Source organism: Stenella coeruleoalba (genome assembly GCF_951394435.1).
Source record: "Stenella coeruleoalba genome assembly, chromosome: 9".
NCBI lineage: Eukaryota > Metazoa > Chordata > Mammalia > Artiodactyla > Delphinidae > Stenella > Stenella coeruleoalba.
Window position 1 is genome coordinate 70,916,864 of NC_137155.1, and position 17,786 is coordinate 70,934,649.

At 36.8% G+C, this 17,786-nt stretch overlaps 2 protein-coding genes across 21 annotated transcripts in view; one reads left to right on the forward strand and one right to left on the reverse strand.

Moving 5' to 3' along the window:
• Positions 1-17,786, forward strand: part of MDFIC (MyoD family inhibitor domain containing) — a 144,349-nt gene that overhangs the window by 96,116 nt on the left and 30,447 nt on the right. For all 3 annotated transcript variants that reach the window (XM_079932624.1, XM_079932625.1, XM_079932626.1), the window contains one exon: positions 11,293-11,565. In XM_079932624.1, coding sequence (XP_079788750.1) covers positions 11,293-11,565 — 273 coding nt within the window. The remainder of the gene's footprint in view (positions 1-11,292; positions 11,566-17,786) is intronic.
• Positions 1-17,786, reverse strand: part of LOC307192094 (uncharacterized protein) — an 868,937-nt gene that overhangs the window by 10,660 nt on the left and 840,491 nt on the right. For 17 of the 18 annotated variants that reach the window (XM_079932631.1, XM_079932629.1, XM_079932628.1 and 14 more), the window contains 2 exons: positions 17,115-17,288; positions 16,420-16,594 (listed from right to left, as the gene is read on the reverse strand). In XM_079932631.1, coding sequence (XP_079788757.1) covers positions 16,420-16,594; positions 17,115-17,288 — 349 coding nt within the window. Of the gene's footprint in view, positions 1-8,186; positions 8,274-16,419; positions 16,595-17,114; positions 17,289-17,786 lie in introns of those variants that run through there. The other variant, XM_079932634.1, reaches the window with a different exon arrangement.

The window sequence follows — 17,786 nt, forward strand, 5'->3', positions numbered from 1 at the left end:
TTTTTTTCTTAGATTCCATATATATGTGTTAGCATAGGGTATTTGTTTTTCTCTTTCTGACTTACTTCACTCTGTATGACAGACTCTAGGTCCATCCACCTCACTACAAATAACTTGATTTCGTTTCTTTTTATGGCTGAGTAATATTCCATTGTATGTATGTGCCACATCTTCTTTATCCATTCATCCAATGATGAACACTTAGGTTGCTTCCATCTCCTGGCGATTGTAAATAGAGCTGCAATGAACACTTTGGTACATGACTCTTTTTGAATTATGGTTTTCTCAGGGTATATGCCTAGTAGTGGGATTGCTGGGTCATATATCTGTTTTTGTGCCTGTACCATACTGTATTGATTACTGTAGCTTTGTAGTATAGTGTGAAGTCCAAGAGCCTGTTTCTTCCAGCTCTGTTTTTCTTTCTCAAGATTGCTTTGGCTATTCGGGGTCTTTTGTGTTTTCCATACAAATTGTGCAATTTTTTGTTCTAGTTCTGTGAAAAATGCCAGTGGTAGTTTGATAGGGATTGCATTGAATCTGTAGATTCCTTTGGGTAGTATAGTCATTTTCACAATACTGATTCTTCTAATCCAAGAACATGGTATATCTCTCCATCTGTTTGTATCCTCTTTAATTTCTTTCATCAGTGTCTTATAGTTATCTGTATACAGGTCTTTTGTCTCCTTAGGTAGGTTTAATCCTAGGTATTTTACTCTTTTTGTTGCAATGGTAAATGGGAGTGTTTCCTTAACTTCTCTTTCAGATTTTTCATCATTAGTGTATAGTAATGCAAGAGATTTCTGTGCATTAATTTTGTATCCTGCTACTTTACCAAATTCATTGATTAGCTCTAGTAGTTTTCTGGTAGCATCTTTAGGATTCTCTATGTATAGTATCATGTCATCTGCAAACAGTCACAGCTTTACTTCTTCTTTTCTGATTTGGATTCCTTTTATTTCTTTTTCTTCTCTGATTGCTGTGGCTAAAACTTCCAAAACTGTGTTGAATAATAGTGGTGAGAGTGATCTTGATAGTGGTCCTGATCTTAGAAGAAATGGTTTCAGTTTTTCCCCATTGAGAACGATGTTCGCTGTGGGCTTGTCATATATGGCCTTTATTATGTTGAAGTAAGTTCCCTCCATGCCTACTTTCTGAAGGGTTTTTATCATATATAGGTGTTGACTTTTGTCAAAAGCTTTTTCTGCATCTATTGAGATGATCATATGGTTTTTCTCCTTCAGTTTGTAATACCCTGTATCACGTTGATTGATTTGCGTATATTGAAGAATCCTTGCATTCCTGGGATAAAGCCCACTTGATCATGGTGTATGATCCTTTTAATGTGCTGTTGGAATCTGTTTGCTAGTATTTTGTTGAGGATTTCTGCATCTATGTTCATCAGTGATATTGGCCTATAGTTTTCTTTCTTTGTGACATCTTTGTCTGGTTTTGGTATCAGGGTGATGGTGGTCTCTTGGAATGGGAGTGGTCCTCCCACTACTGTATTTTGGAAGAGACTGAGAAGGATAGGTGTTAGCTCTTCTCTAAATGTTTGACAGAATTCGCCTGTGAATCTGTCTGGTCCTAGGCTTTTGTTTGTTGGAAGATTTTTAATCACAGTTTCAATTTCAGTGCTTGTGATTGGTCTGTTCATACTTTCTATTTCTTCCTGGTTCAGTCTCGGAAGGTTGTGCTTTCCTAAGAATTTGTTCATTTCTTCCAGGTTGTCCACTGTATTGGCATATAGTTGCTTGTAGTCATCTCTCATGATCCTTTGTATTTCTGCAGTGTCAGTTGTTACTTCTCCTTTTTCATTTCTAATTCTGTTGATTTGAGTCTTTTCCCTTTTCTTCTTGATTAGTGTGGCTAGTGGTTTATCAATTTTGTTTATCTTCTCAAAGAACCAGCTTTTACTTTTATTGATCATTGCTATCTTTTACTTCATTTCCTTTTCATTTGTTTCTGATCTGATCTTTATGATTTCATTCCTTTTGCTAACTTTGGGTTTTTTTTGTTCTTCTTTCTCTAATTGCTTTAGGTGTAAGGTTAGGTAGTTTATTTGAGATGTTTTTTGTTTCTTGAGGTAGGCTTGTATTGCTATAAACGTCCCTCTTTGAACTGCTTTTGCTGCATCCTGTAGTTTTTGGGTCATTGTGTTTTCATTGTCATTTGTTTCTAGGCGTTTTTTGATTTCCTCTTTGACTTCTTTAGTGATCTCTTGGTTATTTAGTAGTGTATTGTTTAGCCTCCATGTGTTTGTAGTGTTTTACAGATTTTTTTTTCCTGTAATTGATATCTAGTCTCATAGCACTGTGGTTGGAAAAGATATTTTCTATGATTTCAATTTTCTTAAATTTACCAAGGCTTGATTTGTGATCCAAGATATGATCTATCCTGGAGAATGTTCCATGAGCACTTGATAAGAAAGTGTATTCTGTTGGTTTTGGATGGAATGGCCTATAAGTATCAATTAAGTCTGTGTGGTTTAATGTATCATTTAAAGCTTGTGTTTCCTTACTTATTTTCATTTTGGATGATCTGTCCATTGGTGAAAGTGGGATGTTAAAGTTCCCTACTATGATGTTGTTACTGTCAGTTTCCCCGTTTTTGGCTGTTAGCATTTGCCTTATGTATTGAGGTGCACCTATGTTTATGTTGGGTGCATAAATATTTACAATTGTTATATCTTCTTCTTGGATTGATCCGTTGATCATTATGTAGTGTCCTTCTTTATCTCTTATAATAGTCTTTATTTTAAAGTCTGTTTTGTCTGATATGAGAATTCCTACTCCAGCTTTTTTTTGATTTCCATTTGCATGGAATATCTTTTTCTATCCCCTCACTTTCAGTCTGTATGTGTCCCTAGGTCTGAAGTGTATCTTTTGTAGACAGCATATATATGGGTCTTGTTTTTGTATCCATTCAGCCAGTCTATGTCTTTTGGTTGGAGCATTTAATCCAGTTACATTTAAGGTAGTTATCGATATGCATGTTCCTATTACCATTTTCTTAATTGTTTTGGGTTTGTTATTGTAGGTCTTTTCCTTCTCCTGTGTTTCCTGCCTAGAGAAGTTCCTTTAACATTTGTTGTAAAGCTGGTTTGGTGGTACTGAATTCTCTTAGCTTTTGCTTGTCTGTAAAGGTTTTAATTTCTCCATTGAATCTGAGTGAGATCCTTGTTGGGTAGAGTAATCTTGTTTGTAGGTTTTTCCCTTTCATCAATTTAAATATGTCCTGCCACTCCCTTCTGGCTTGCAGAGTTTCTGCTGAAAGATCAGCTGTTAACCTTATGGGGATTCCCTTGTATGTTATTTGTTGTGTTTCCCTTGCTGCTTTTAATATGTTTTCTTTGTATTTAATTTTTGATAGTTTGATTAATATGTTTCTTGGAGTGTTTCTCCTTGGATTTATCCTTTATAGGACTCTCTGTGCTTCCTGGACTTGATTAACTATTTCCTTTCCCATATCAGGGAAGTTTTCAACTATAATCTCTTCAAATATTTTCTCAGTCCCTTTCTTTTTCTCTTCTTCTTCTGGTTCCCCTATAATTGGAATGTTGGTGTGTTCAGTGTTGTCCCAGAGATCTCTGAGACTGTCCTCAATTCTTTTCATTCTCTTTCCTTTATTCTGCTCTGCTGTAGTTACTTCCACTCTTTTATCTTCTGGGCCACTTATCCATTTTTCTGCCTCAGTTATTCTGCTATTGATTCCTTGTAGAGAATTTTTAATTTCATTTATTACGTTTTTCATCATTGTTTGTTTGCTCTTTAGTTCTTCTAGGTCCTTGTTAAACATTTCTTGTATTTTCTCCATTCTTTTTCCAAGATTTTGGATCATCTTTACTGTCATTACTCTGAATTCTTTTTCAGGTAGACTGCCTATTTCCTCTTCATTTGTTTGGTCCGGTGGGTTTTTACCTTGCTCCTTCATCTGCTGTGTGTTTCTCTGTCTTCTCATTTTGCTTAACTTACTTTGTTTGGGGTCTCCTTTTGGCAGGCTGCAGGTTCGTAGTTCCTGTTGTTTTTGGTGTCTGCCCACAGTGGCTAAGGTTGGTTCAGTGGGTTGTGTTGGCTTCCTGGTGGAGGGGTCTGGTGCCTGTGTTCTGGTGGATGAGGCTGGATCATGTCTTTCTCGTGGGCAGGACCACGTCCGGAGGTATGTTTTGGTGTGTCTGTTGACTTATTATGATTTTAGGCAGCCTCTCTGCTAATGGGTGGGGTTGTGTTCCTGTCTTGCTAGTTGTTTGGCATAGGATGTCCAGCACTGTAGCTTGCTCATTGTTGAGTGTAGCTGGATCTTAGCACTGAGGTGGAGATCTCTGGGAGAGCTTTCACCGTTTGATATTACCTGGAGCTGGGAGGTCTCTAGTGGGCCAATGTTCTGAACTCAGCTCTCCCACCTCAGAGGCACAGGCCTGACACCTGGCCGGAGCACCAAGACCCTGCCAGCACATGGCCCAGAATAAAAGACAGAAAAAAAGGAAGAAATAAAAATAAAATAAAATAAAGTTATTAAAATTAAAAAATTATTAAAAATTAAAAAGTAATAAAAATATTAAAAGGGAACAAGGAAAGAAGACAGCAACCAAACCAAAAAACAAATCCACCAATGATAACAAGCGCTAAAAACTATACAAAAAAGAGAACAAAGAAACAAACAAAATGGACAGACAGAACCCAAGACAAGACAAATGGTAAAAGCAAAGCTAGACAAAATCACACAAAGAAGCATACATATACATACACACTACAAAAAGAGAAAAAGGAAAAGAATCTATATATTTTGGGAAGTCTGAGGTCTTCTGCCAGCGTTCAGTAGGTGTTCTGTAGGAGTTGTTCCACATGTAGATGTATTTCTGATGTATTTGTGGGGAGGAAAGTGATCTCCACATCTCACTCCTCTGCCATCTTGAAGGTCTCGTTTTCAAATTACAGGTGTAGGAACAGGTTTTGTTGAGACAGGTGGAGAAGCAGGTTGGCATAGAGCAAGCCAGCTTGCTGCTGCCCGCAGTCCAGCCCTTGGTTGCCACGGCCGTCTGTCGGTCCCGTGAGCCTCGGAGGGAGGACAAAAGAGGTGTCCCTGTGGCCGGGACAGGCTCTCAGTATAGGTGATGGAAAGGACCCGAGTGAGGAGCTGAGGTGGCTATGGCCGCTCCCGCTGCGGATGCCGCCGATTCCCCTGGGCCGGAGGTGTCGGAGAGGCCGTGTCCTCAGGATTGTGGCACCTGGAGCACAGCGCTCGCCTCAAGGTTTATTTCTTATGTAACAGTATGAGATGAGTATTCCAGGTCGCTGAGAGGCTCTGTTCCCTGCTGCCATGCAGATTCCTTCTGTTCGGTTTCTCCAATATCCCTTAAGATATTTCCCTCAGCTGTGGTCAAAGCTGGGTTGCCCAAGTGCAAGAAAAATAGTATAGGGAGGACACACCAAAGCCTTAAGACCCCGGCCTAGAAGTGGCAAGAATAATTTCTTCTCTCAGTCCTTCAGAGCGAACACGGACATGTGGCTGAACTGAACTGCAAGGGAGGCTGGGAAATGGGTTATCCCCATGCCCGGGACAATGGGGAGGATGGATCTGGTGAACAGCTAGCAATCACCCTCTTCCAGGCTCTACTTAAAGATGTTTAAGTACTTCCTAAATGTTCTTTATGAAATGGAGGAAAGTGCTCAATTCTCCAAACTTCTAAAAGTTGTATTGTGTTGTTTTGGGAAGAAGTACATCTAAGCCCTGACATCTGGTGATTTATTTTGCAATACTTAAAAAGGAATTACTGTTAAAAATGCTAACCATTGTGATAGCATCATAAGACAGTCCCCTCCATCCTGTGAGGCCTCAGTCATGTAATCAGAATTTAATTGGGATTCTCAAATGATCAAGGTTCCAAAAAAATTACAGTTCCAAAATATATCTCAGTATGTTAGTATACACATTAAATAAAATGAAGATGGAAACTCAGAAGGCCCTTGGAGGGGAACTAAGGACACAGAAATAGAAAATGCCAGGAGCTTCCAGAGTGTGTGTTAGGATGCTGGGTCCACCCAGGGTCTGCACACTGGGAAAGGCTTGCATCAAGCTGATACCTGGCTGTCTAATAGCACATTTATTTTAGTTGATTTTAGCCTAAATTTAGATTATAACAATAAAGTAGTATAGTTTTGTCATATTAGTGCATATTGAAGTAAGAAACTTTTAAAGCTATTATTGTGTGTAGATGCATATTTTATGTATATATAATAAAACACTATTTTGTTATAGATATGTATAAATAAAGTCTGCGTGTGTGTGTGTGTGTGTGTGTGTGTCTGTCTGTCTGTCTGTCTGTCTCATAGTGACCGTGGAGTAGCATAGTACTTGGTACCGAATAAAAGCTTTGTGACTAACCCTAGGAAGAGTAAATTCGGTTTTAAATCCTAAGCATTTAATTTAGATTTTTTTTGTATGTGTACAACAACCATTTAAACTGACTAAATGGCATGAGAATTCTTTTGTAATTTTATTAAATCTGACTTGTGTAAAGAGACCAGCGACTGAAGACGATTTGCACATGCTAATAGATTATACGCTATAGCAGAATGTTGCTTTATATTGCTACTCCAGCAGCTGCAGTTTCAAGTATAGTTATTACTAGCTCCAATATCACCCAGTTTTTTTAAAAAAAAAATTTATCAAAAGAAGTTCATGCTATTGACTCATTACTCCCATATTTATTATTATTGAAAATCACTAGATCTAATTCTATTGGTTTCCTTCCTGATTGAAAACATTTGAACCTAGAAAGCACAGTATTTCTTAAGACATTTGTAACTATTCATCATGGATATTAAAATTACAATCATGGTGCATTGTGTGAACAATGATTAAAAAAAAAAATTCTTTACACATATGGTAAGCGGGTGACCAATGCTATCCAGGTTTGGAGATGCTGAATGTTCATATAACTGGTATTTGAAATTTTGATGTGTATTGCATTTGTTACTGAATATCAAGAATACATTTTTTTGCTCATATAGAGTAAGTTTAAAATGGGGTCTTTTGTAGAAGCACCCATCCTGTTTAGAATGATATAACAGATGCTGAATGTTCACATATCAAACAAAATGCCAGGCTTCTGTAGAAAAGAGGTGTCAAAAAGTTTCTTTGTACCTTTAACGCATGTGATTATGTAGTACAAAATGCAGAGTTTGTAAAATTTCTTGAATATACAGGCAAAAAAATGAATAATTCAAAACAACTCATAAGTTCTACATTCTATTGTCCCTTTATAACGCAGGCAGAAGATAGCAGTGCACTCCCAATAGAGCTGAATTTGCACAAGTTACACCTCTGAAAATGCCAGATGGTCTATGGTCTACTTTTGAGAGCTGTCACATATGTAAAGATTTGAAAAAAGAAAGACAGCTGAATGAGAGCAGTGGATCATTAAAGGGAGAGTGAGGGTCCCTAGGCATCACTTGTGTTTTAAGAAGCATTGTGTCGTTTCCATATTAGTGTGCTTTTTTTTTTTAAGCCATACACAACTTTTACACAATAAGGAAAAGAAATCTGTTTAAAACCAAGTAGTTATGGTTTAATCAGTCAGATGTTTCTGTTCTTTATTCAAGAATAAAATCACATTCCTGATTTGGTTTTAGTTGTACTTTTACTGTAAGATTTAATTCACATCTATGAAAAATGATCAATGAAGTTAAATGTCTTAAGATAATTCATATATCTAGGGTTTATCCAGTTTTGATTTGACTTACATATTGCATGTATCTGACAAAATCATAATGTTAAGAAACTGGAACGAAGAGATAATACTTGGTTACTTGACCCATAATACAAACTACACTAAAAATAATTAGGTGGCAGTGAAACAAAAATGAATGTACTATCATTTATCTGCCAACAGAAATAGATATCATTTTGAAGATTGAAATGTAGATAAATCATTAGGATATGTTTGAATATCACTCTGGCCATACCCAGTAATTTGCAAAAAGTCAATTTTGATAGTAGGAAAAGGTCAGACCTGTCGGTTTTAGAATTTGGTGGCAAGATCTGATGTCTTTTGCCACCTTTATTTTTACTTATGGAGAATGTTTATTACATAATAATTTTAAATTGATCTTGGATTATGGAATATGACAGCGCCTTTTTGATTGATAAGTCTCCCCAGCATCGGTCAGTAACATTTCAACTTAACCCAGCTCTCAGATTGCTTGAATTATTCTTTGCAGAGAAGAAGTGGCCCAAAACATTCCATTTATTTGGTGCGATTATTGGAAGGAGCTCTGAAAAGAACACCAAATTAGGTTTAACTGTCTTCTTTGGCATCCCGTTAAATACATATGCATAACTAGCTTTATGTTCAATAGCAGTCATTAGGATGTCATTCTAGTTGATACAAGAAGCTACAGGAGCAGCAAATTAATCTCTGGATTAAGTGATTGCACACCCATAAGAAACAGATCTTCTGCACAAGCCTTGATTGTTGATTTCAGTTTTGAGAGGGGCATGTATAGCTAGTAAACAGAGAAGTAACCTTCTTTTTTCTTTTCAGCAGAAGTTAGGAGAAAAACAGAACATTTTGATAAATTTTATAGCTGCTACTTTGTGTTAGTCCCAAATAATAAATGTTTAGAAAACTATTCTCCTTTATCACTAAAAAACTGAATAACTCTAAGAGGAGTTCATATATTAGTTTTATAAATTGGGTATCATTGTTAATAGCCTTGGTATGAAAGGATGCTTTCATTAAGCAGAAAAACACCAAACTTTTTTTCTTACAATATGCACATTCATGAGTAAAATATTCTGGTATGTTAAGATGTTTTTCCTTAAGAGACATAGGATATGTGAACAAGAATGGAAGTAAACAATGTGTGCTGAAGAGTCACTCAAATGAAAGCTGTCTTGTTTGTAAAAAATATATACCAAGTCTTAGGTAGTCCCCAGATGACAGATAATTTGTCCATTTTAGACTTATCAGTGCCATGTATAACTGTTACAGTTTTGCATGCAATACTTTTTCTAAGTCAAAGACCTCTTAGTATTCAGATTTAATTTACATTTCCTAACTGTTCATAATCATAAACAGAAAAGACTAAAACAGCAGCTTCAGATTTTAAAATTCCAGGAAATTATATAATAGTAAAATTTGACACCGAACGTTTTTTGTTGTTGCTGTCGTTTTGATGAAATGCTATGATTGGTCACTCTGCTTAGGAGCTACACAAGCAAGGTAAATGTTGATTTTAAGAACCTCATTACCTAACCAATGTAAACAGATAACATTTTGGGTTGAGATCAGGGCTCTTAGCTGCAAAAAGCAGAATCCATTTTAGCTAATTTATAGAAAATAAATGTATTAGTAGCAATAGATTCTCCCAAGAGTTACACAGCCAAGGATCATGCCCATCCATTCCACGGGGCTTCCCTAATGAAAACCCCACTAATGCTGCACCCTAGGCCCACTGGTCTGCTAGGAAGTGGACACCAGACACCGCACCCACTGCCAAGACCAGCAAATGCCTTCTTCGCTGTCTGTGCGAGAGGCTCCACGACCCAGGTGTGGCTGCCATCTTGCACTGGTACTTCTGCACCTTCTGCACTTCTGCATACTTCTCCTTGGTAGAATGTAAGTCACGTATGTGCCCTCTAACTCAAGAGGAATGTAGGGAAGAGATAGAGCACGTTATCAAAAGCTATGGGCGTATTCAGAAATGCTGGGCAGACAGATGATCACTAGTCACCCGCTTGTTTTGTGATTTGTTGTCCAAAGAGTCAAAGTAGTTTGCCCTTTTTAGTGTCATGCTAATAAAATGTTCTTTTATAATTTTCTTTTAAGCTCTTCATATATAGACATTTAATCCATCTGAAATTTCTTTGTATGAGATACACGTGCATTTGCATGTGCACACATATACATTTTGGGGACTTTCTCTGCTGTTCCATTGGTTTATGTCTATGCCTGGGCCACCACCATACTGTCAGTTACTGTAGTTTTAAAATAAGACTTTATATCTGGTAAGTCAAGTCCCACATTTGTCTTTTTCTTCCTTAAAATTTCCTTAGTGATTCTTGTACTCTTACTTATAAAATTTGGGATCAGCTCGTCAAGTTCCACAAATAAGCCTTTTGGAAATTTTATGGGAATTACATTAAATAAATTGGGGAAAATTAACATATTATCAGAATGAACATTTATACTCTCTCCATTTATTAGGGTTTTCTTTTATGTCTTTCAGTAATATTTTGTAATTTTTGCCACGAAATCTCTGCCGCCTTTTTTCTAGCTTAATTCCTAGATACTTATAGGGTTTTTTGTTTGTTGGCTTGTTTTTCTTCTTTTGTTGCTATGAAGAGTTCAATTTTTCTTGCATATTTACTAGTTGCTTACTGTTGGCTTGTGGAATTTGGTTGGTTTGAATATGGTTCATTGTGTGTAAGTCTTGCTAAATTCTTAGTTTTTCAGAATGTACAGTCTCTTAGATTTCCCCTGGAATATTCAATTATGTACCCATCTCAGAAATTTTGTTTCTTCCTTTCCAGGACTCACCCCTGTTTTTTTTCTTTTTGGTGTTTATTGTTTTTGCCAGTGTAATGTGGCATAGGAGGGTGAAGGTGGGCATTGTTTTCTTGGTCCTGACCAAACAGGAGCACTTCTCCAGTGTTGACTTTTAATTTTGCTAGATGCGTTTTGCCAGATTAAGGAAGTTCTTTTCTATTCCTATCTTTCCATAAATGGTTTATTTTAAAATCAAATTAAAGAATATGGAAAAGGTTTTCTTCTTCAGAATTTAAAGTGGAATTAAAAAGAAAAACAACTATCTCGTTCTCTCTTATCCAGCTTTGATACCTGACCTCATTGTTCCTTGCCTCTTATCTCAAAAGGTAATTGAGCAGTTTATCATTTTCAGGGATATTGCTATAATACTGTTAGTCTATGGCACCTAAAAAAGGACCCGGGACTTGGAAAACAATCCACATTAGCTGTTGAATGAGTTTTGAATTAATGTTTTTCAAATTTGCAACTTAAATTTTTTAAAGGAAAAAAATACCTTTTTTTCTCCTCTTTTTATATCCCTTGTGGAAAGTCACCCTTGATGACCCCCTTCCCATTTTCCCTTTTAGTAATTATGCTTTCTCTATGTTCATGTTTATTCACGTTTTCCTTTTATTTTTTTTTTTTTCTCTTCACTTTTAGGATCATGGGTAAAATCCAAGAAAGTCTGTTACTGAGTCTATTTTGATTATTTTCAAATAGTCATTTTTTTAACTGGATAAACTTTGCCTGTTTTCTTCACTTAGCCCAACCTCAGCGCTTGCCTCAGCTTCAAACTGCAGCACAGGAAAGTGAGGAGGAAATAAGCAAGATAAAGAACGGCCACCCAAGTCTGAGCAATGGAAATGGAATCCACCACGGGGCCAAACATGTATCTGCAGAGAATCGAAGACTTTCAGCACCCGTTTCTCAAAAAATGCATAGAAAAATTCAATCCAGCTTGTCTGTAAGCAGTGACATCAGTAAGAAGAGTAAAGTAAATGCTGTCTTTTCTCAAAAGACAGGCTCTTCACCTGAAGGTAAGTGTGAAATATATGCATATTTTATTTGACCAGATGTAAAATCATATTCGCGAATAATTATTTGATCAAGCAAACGTAAATGAAGAATCTTGCTTAGCCTCCAAACAGGAATTTTGGTAAAATGCAGCTTCCCCAAAGGAAAGCACAGGCCGGGAACGGAAGCGTTGGCCGCTGACATCCTGCTTTTAGATTGTCTTCTAGAGTGAACACTCATTACTTTAAATATGACTGCTATATTTCTTTTTTTAATACCACCTTTAAAAATACAAATACAACGTTTTGGTGGCATATGAATGTATGTATGTTTTTCATCCCTGATTCAATATGTTATGCTGTGGTTCAGAGATACCCGGTTGTATTTTTGTCTTGCAAATCAGTTTTTAAATATGCAAAACTAAAGCAAAGATTTGGTCATTTTCGTGCTTTTGCCAGGGAGTGGGCTAGGTAATCTCTGTTGCTTGAGGACCAGTATCTTCCAGCTACCAGTGCTGCCCTGGACAGCTCCCCTCCCCCAGCCCTGCCTCATTCCAAGCTCACTGTGGTCTGGCCTTTAGCGCCTTCCCTAGAGGCACTAGGCTACGTTCTCTGACCTCTCAGGAATTAGTGATTACCTTGTTAATTAAATACTATGAAGCTGGAAAAGCTTTTGTTTATTATAACACAAACCCATCTGGTGATGCTGGGTTTATAACCTACAGATTCCTTTTATAAAAATGGCGGTGGTGTTGTGTCAAAAAAAAGAATAGCTTTCCCTCAAGTTTAAGGTCCCAGATTTCTCCCAGCATATATGCATGTTCCTCTGCTCTACCTCTTCCCTCCTTTCAGCAGTTCGTGGATATCAAAAACTCGAATCTTTTTTTTTTAAATATATATATGTATTTTTTCTGGTTCAGGTATTGTGTTTGTGTGTGTATATATATACATTCATATAGATAAAATAGAAACTGTTTTTCTTATTCCCCTTACCTTTCTATTTTAATTATCATGAAATCTTAAAGAAGGGAAATTCTGGGGATGCTTCTGTGAAGTTGGCCATGCTTATTCATAGAGAGAGAAATTGAGTTGTAAATAGGAAATTGTATTGAGAGTTACCAGTAATGAGTGGGAGAAAGGATATTACATTTTTGGCTACAGGTGTCTCAAACTCAACTGAGGTAAAGTGTTAGGTTGATCAAATGATATGATAATAAATGGTCTGCATAGTTCCAGGTCAGTGACACTACTTTCCAAACTAATTAGATTGAAAGGGACATGATTGACACTTTAAAATGAGTTTGACATGTAAGCTGCGTGGTCATCTCTGAAGCATAGGTAGGCTGTTAACTAAACTGGCTCTCCAAGGAGTTGGGAAGGCAATGCAATTTTTGAGAGAGAATCTTTGCTTCTAGGTGATTGGGTGAAATAATTGAATGCAATTGAAATCTTCTTGTTTTATACATTTGACTTTTCTTATTGTGCCCCTAACCTCTAATTTGCCATTTGATATTTACTGATTTTAAATAATGGTAACATTTGCATATCCAACTTGAAATAGCTTATGGAATTTTTATAAAATTTGTTATTATTCACTTATTTTTAATACCATGTCTGAATTGATTTCTAATGGAAGAATGCAGCTTTGTAAGTAACATATGAAGGAAGAGGAAAACCAGTAGTTATATAAATGAAGTAATATAAATGAAATATAATTCTACTCTCCCTTCCTCTCTCCTCTTCCTTGCTTTTTCTCTACTATCCTCCTCTTCCCCACACTACAAAGGTGTGGATAAGGGAAGTCCCTTGTAATCCTTCTCTTATTACAAAATCTGTTCCAGATTGGATCGGGGGTATGAGGAGTAGGAAATGCCAGTGGAGTTGTCTAAACATACTGTACAATGTCCTACCCATTTACTTCACTCTTACGCTATTCAATTTAGCCTGATGGTAGGTTCCTTTTATTGTGATTGATTACTTGAACTTAGATGAAAATTCCATTGTCCTACTACATAGACATCTTCCTGCTTTTTGCTGCTATTTAAGGTTGTGCCTTCAAATTTTATTGTTTCTTCTGACTTTCAGTTTTGAAGGAAAGTTTAAACAAACAAAAAGCACAGAACTGGTAGATGGCAAATTAAAAGGAAAAGGACCTCAGCTCTGCCACCAACTAGCTGGGGCACTTGGGTCTGGGGCTGCTTTTTTCTAGAAAATGCCTTGGATTAGATATCTAAAAGGTTAGGTTCGATTCCAGGATTCTGTGGTGCTTTCTTTATAGCAAAGCTGCTTGACTCTCAGAACAGGTCTCTTGCTGTATAGAATATGTGAATTCTGGGCAAGGAGAAATCTAATAACTGCTGATAGAACAGGGCAACGGGAGAAATTCTTTTTTAATTATTTCTTTTTATTGAAATATAGTTGATTTACAATGTTGTGTTAGTTTCAGGTGCACAGCAAAGAGATTTTTATATATATATATGTGTGTGTGTGTGTATATATATATATATATATTTTTTTACATTCTCTTCCATTATAGGTTATTACAAGATCTTGAGTACAGTTCTCTGCGCTATACAGTAGGTCCTTTGTGTTTATTTAATATGTAGTAGTGTTTGTTTATATTTTAATTGCAAACTCCTAATTTATTCCCCCCCCCTTTCCCCTGTGGTAACCATAAGTGTGTTCATTTGTATCATATTTTTAGATTCCACATATAAGCAATATCATATATTTGTCATCTATACATACGATATTTGTCTTTGGCTTATTTCACTTAGATGAACCTAGAGATTATCATACTATGTTGCTGCAAGTGGCATTATTTCATTCCTTTTTATGGCTGAGTAATATTCCATTGTGTATATATTCTACATCTTCTTTATGCATACATCTGTCGATGGACACTTAGGTTGCTTCCATGTCTTGGCTATTGTAAATAGTTTCGATAAACAGAGATAATATCTGGATTTCAGGAGGCCTGTATGTCAGAACAGTAGGTCTTGAACAGGCTTGATTTGTGATACTATTAAAAATGGATAGAAATTATTTTTTAAAAATCAATGGGGGATTTACTTACTAGACTTTTCTCATTTTATGTTTTTCCTTTTGTTTCACATTTTTCTTAAATCTTTGTCGTCTATGCCTGTTCTTATAGCAAAGTGAGCAAATGCTAGCAAAACAATATTGGCTGAAAACAGTTAACCTTGCCCAGATTGGCAATGTATGTTTTTTTCTGGATAAATGGTGCTTGCGGTTATGATTTACAATATTGACAACCAGAGGGACATTGTTCTGGTTCAGATGGTGGAATTAAATGTATAACTCTTTCACAGTCTTTCATTAAGGGCACTAAGGGCTGCTTTGCTGACCAAGTTTGGAAAACACTGCTATGATGTGGGTCCATTGCTTATACAGAGGTAAGGATGGACCCAGCCACATAACTGGGTCAGTGGGCTGGTGGCATCTTTTCATATGTCTTGAACTGTGGGTTATTTAAGGCCTCAGTACAAATAGACATGTGTTTCATCAGGTTCTCTTTTTAAGCTATGTTGATTCATAGTTAGTTATGTAGGTTCATTCTGTATACCAGGTACTGTTCCACCTACTTCACTCACATGAACTCATTTAATCCTCCTAATAGCACTATAACTCTATGAACTGTATATAATTGTTTAATTATAAATGAGAGAACTGAGGCACAGAAAGGTTAAGTGAACCCGCCAAAGTCAAATTAGTACATGATAGAAATTGATAGAAATGAGACTCAACCCCAGATCATTCTGGCTCTATAGTCTATGCTCGAAACCACTATGGCATTTTGCCTTAAAGTTCTCTGAGGAAAAGGTAATTTAGTGGCCATTCTAACATCACATGGGACATTGATATCATTGCAGCTGTGGGTCAGGCAGGGATCTTCTGATTAGTAAACATTTGCCTTCTTTAAATTCTTCTAAAATTTTAAAAACAGTTCTCATACCTGTGTTCTGTGTCCATTTTCCTTCCCTACTAGATCATAAATTTCTGAAGAGACTGGATTGGGTCTGAGTCCAGTTTTTAAAAATTTACAGTGGTGTTCAGTACTATGTTTTATTCCAAACTACTTCCTTGAAACTAGCACTGGAAAGTTAAAATATGTACTCATATTCATTAAAAAAAAATGTTCTTTAAAAAAGTTCCTTTTATGAAATAGAGGGGAAAAAACCCATGTGGGAAAATATTGTACATTTTATTTAAAGATTATTAAATTAGTAGATTTCTACTTGTTTTATATAATTAAATATTTTCATACATACTTCAATTTCCTGATTGCATCACCCAGGTAGAAAGTTTTAAGACTAAATGTTTAAGATTCTTGACCTTTGAAATAATTATAGTATAATTTAGTATCTTATAATATTCAAATTACCAAGGGTTTTCATTAGACGCTAAGATGATTTTTCTTATGGGAATAGTAAATCCTAACACATCTTAGGTGTGCCAGTTATAGCTGTATGTTTTTGTAAAAATTAAGTTTCAACGAAGATATTTTTGGAAAGAGATTTTTATACTTTTTAGGAATATTTGATAGTTAACATACTTCATATTAAAATATAGATTTAGTACTTATAGAGAAATTGCATATCCCATCCCAGCAGCTCATTGAACATAAATGCTGCACAAAAGTGTCAGGAGCATTGCATACATGGCAATATCTAAGAACAGTCTCGTTTTAAATCCTAGAGGCAGCATAGCCTGGTGATTAGAGCACAGACTCTAGAACCAGTCTTCTTGGGTTCAGATATTGGCTTTACCAGTGGCCCATGTTGTATCCTCGGGTAGGTTACTTAATCTCTTTGTGCCTCAGTGTCTTATCTGTAAAATGGGGATAGAATTAGTTACCTGTATCATAGGACGGTTGTGAAGAGGAGTTGAGTTGATGTTGCATTCCGTTGAGTTAGCATATACTTCATCCGGGCCAGGCTCTGCTGTTATCATCATCATCATGAAGGAGCACACAGGGAAGGAAGGGTCAGGAATGTCAGCTCTCTGGACAGGGCAATGCCTGGATGGAGACCTGAAGGATAAGACAAGGTTAGGGAGTTGAAAGAGGCATTCAAGGCTTGTGAAATAATGTATTTTGTTCAGAGAACCACAAATAGTATTTTGCTGAGGAGTCAAAGTAGCAAAGATGAGACTGGAAAGGACCAGTCCACAGGCAGCCTGGGATGCCCTGTTCTTCCAAAACTGTGTAGCCAGATACTTACAACTTCTCTGAAGGACATCATTTTATATCACGAAACGTATTTCTTTTTTCTCCATGATGCAGAAATTCTATGGTTGCAATTATGTAAACCCAGAATACTGCGATGTGTTAAGCATCTGTACTCTGATTGCCTTTATAATCTTTTTGTATTTTAGTAATGAACTATTACCATAGATAAAACGATGAATTGGTTTTAGACTTGTTGAGCTGGGGATGCTAACAAGTTCTTTAGGAAAGCTTTGGACCTATAGAGAGGGACTTAAGCCCAGTCCTCCCATTTTACTCGTTCTCTCTGCTTCCCTTTCTTTAAACTAGTCTCTTGGCTTCTTACCTTTCCTCGGTCTTGTTTTTAGACTCCTGTTCCTCTGTTCCTCTTCTTTTCAGTGCATTTCCCCTTGCATTCATAGTGTAGCCGTATTTCGCAACTACCATAGGGACAGGCATCATGTCACCAGTAGAAGGAGTACAGCCATGACCGGGAGGCAGTCTGGGTGGGGCACACAGCCTTCAAAGGAGATATAGCACAACTGAGCAGGACAGTTTGAAAAGCCCACTAGGTGATTCAGATAGATCCCTCCCCCTCCTTCCTTGACCTCACCATTTCCCCTTCTCTCCTCATCATCTGCAAACCCTGACTTAACTCCTTGCACTTGAAATTGTGCCTTCTCTGCATGCTTGAAGTTCCCTGCACACATGGTTAATGACACAGCTGAATGCCTTTGCTGCTCATCTTCCCTCATCCTGCAATGTTCTTATAACTTACTTTGCCTTCTTGACCTCCACACATTTTTTTTCAGAACTCGAGCATCATCTCCTGATGCCCCAGTTTTGGGCTAATTGCTCTTCTTTTGGGTCCCCATCGTATCCTCCAAATACAAAATGATACTGGAGTTTGTTTCTTTTACTCTCTGTCTTTGGCACTAAAATGTAATCTCATTGAAGGCAAAGATTCTGTTCTATTCATCTTTTAGCTTCGAGCACACAGCCTAGTGCCTGACTTACC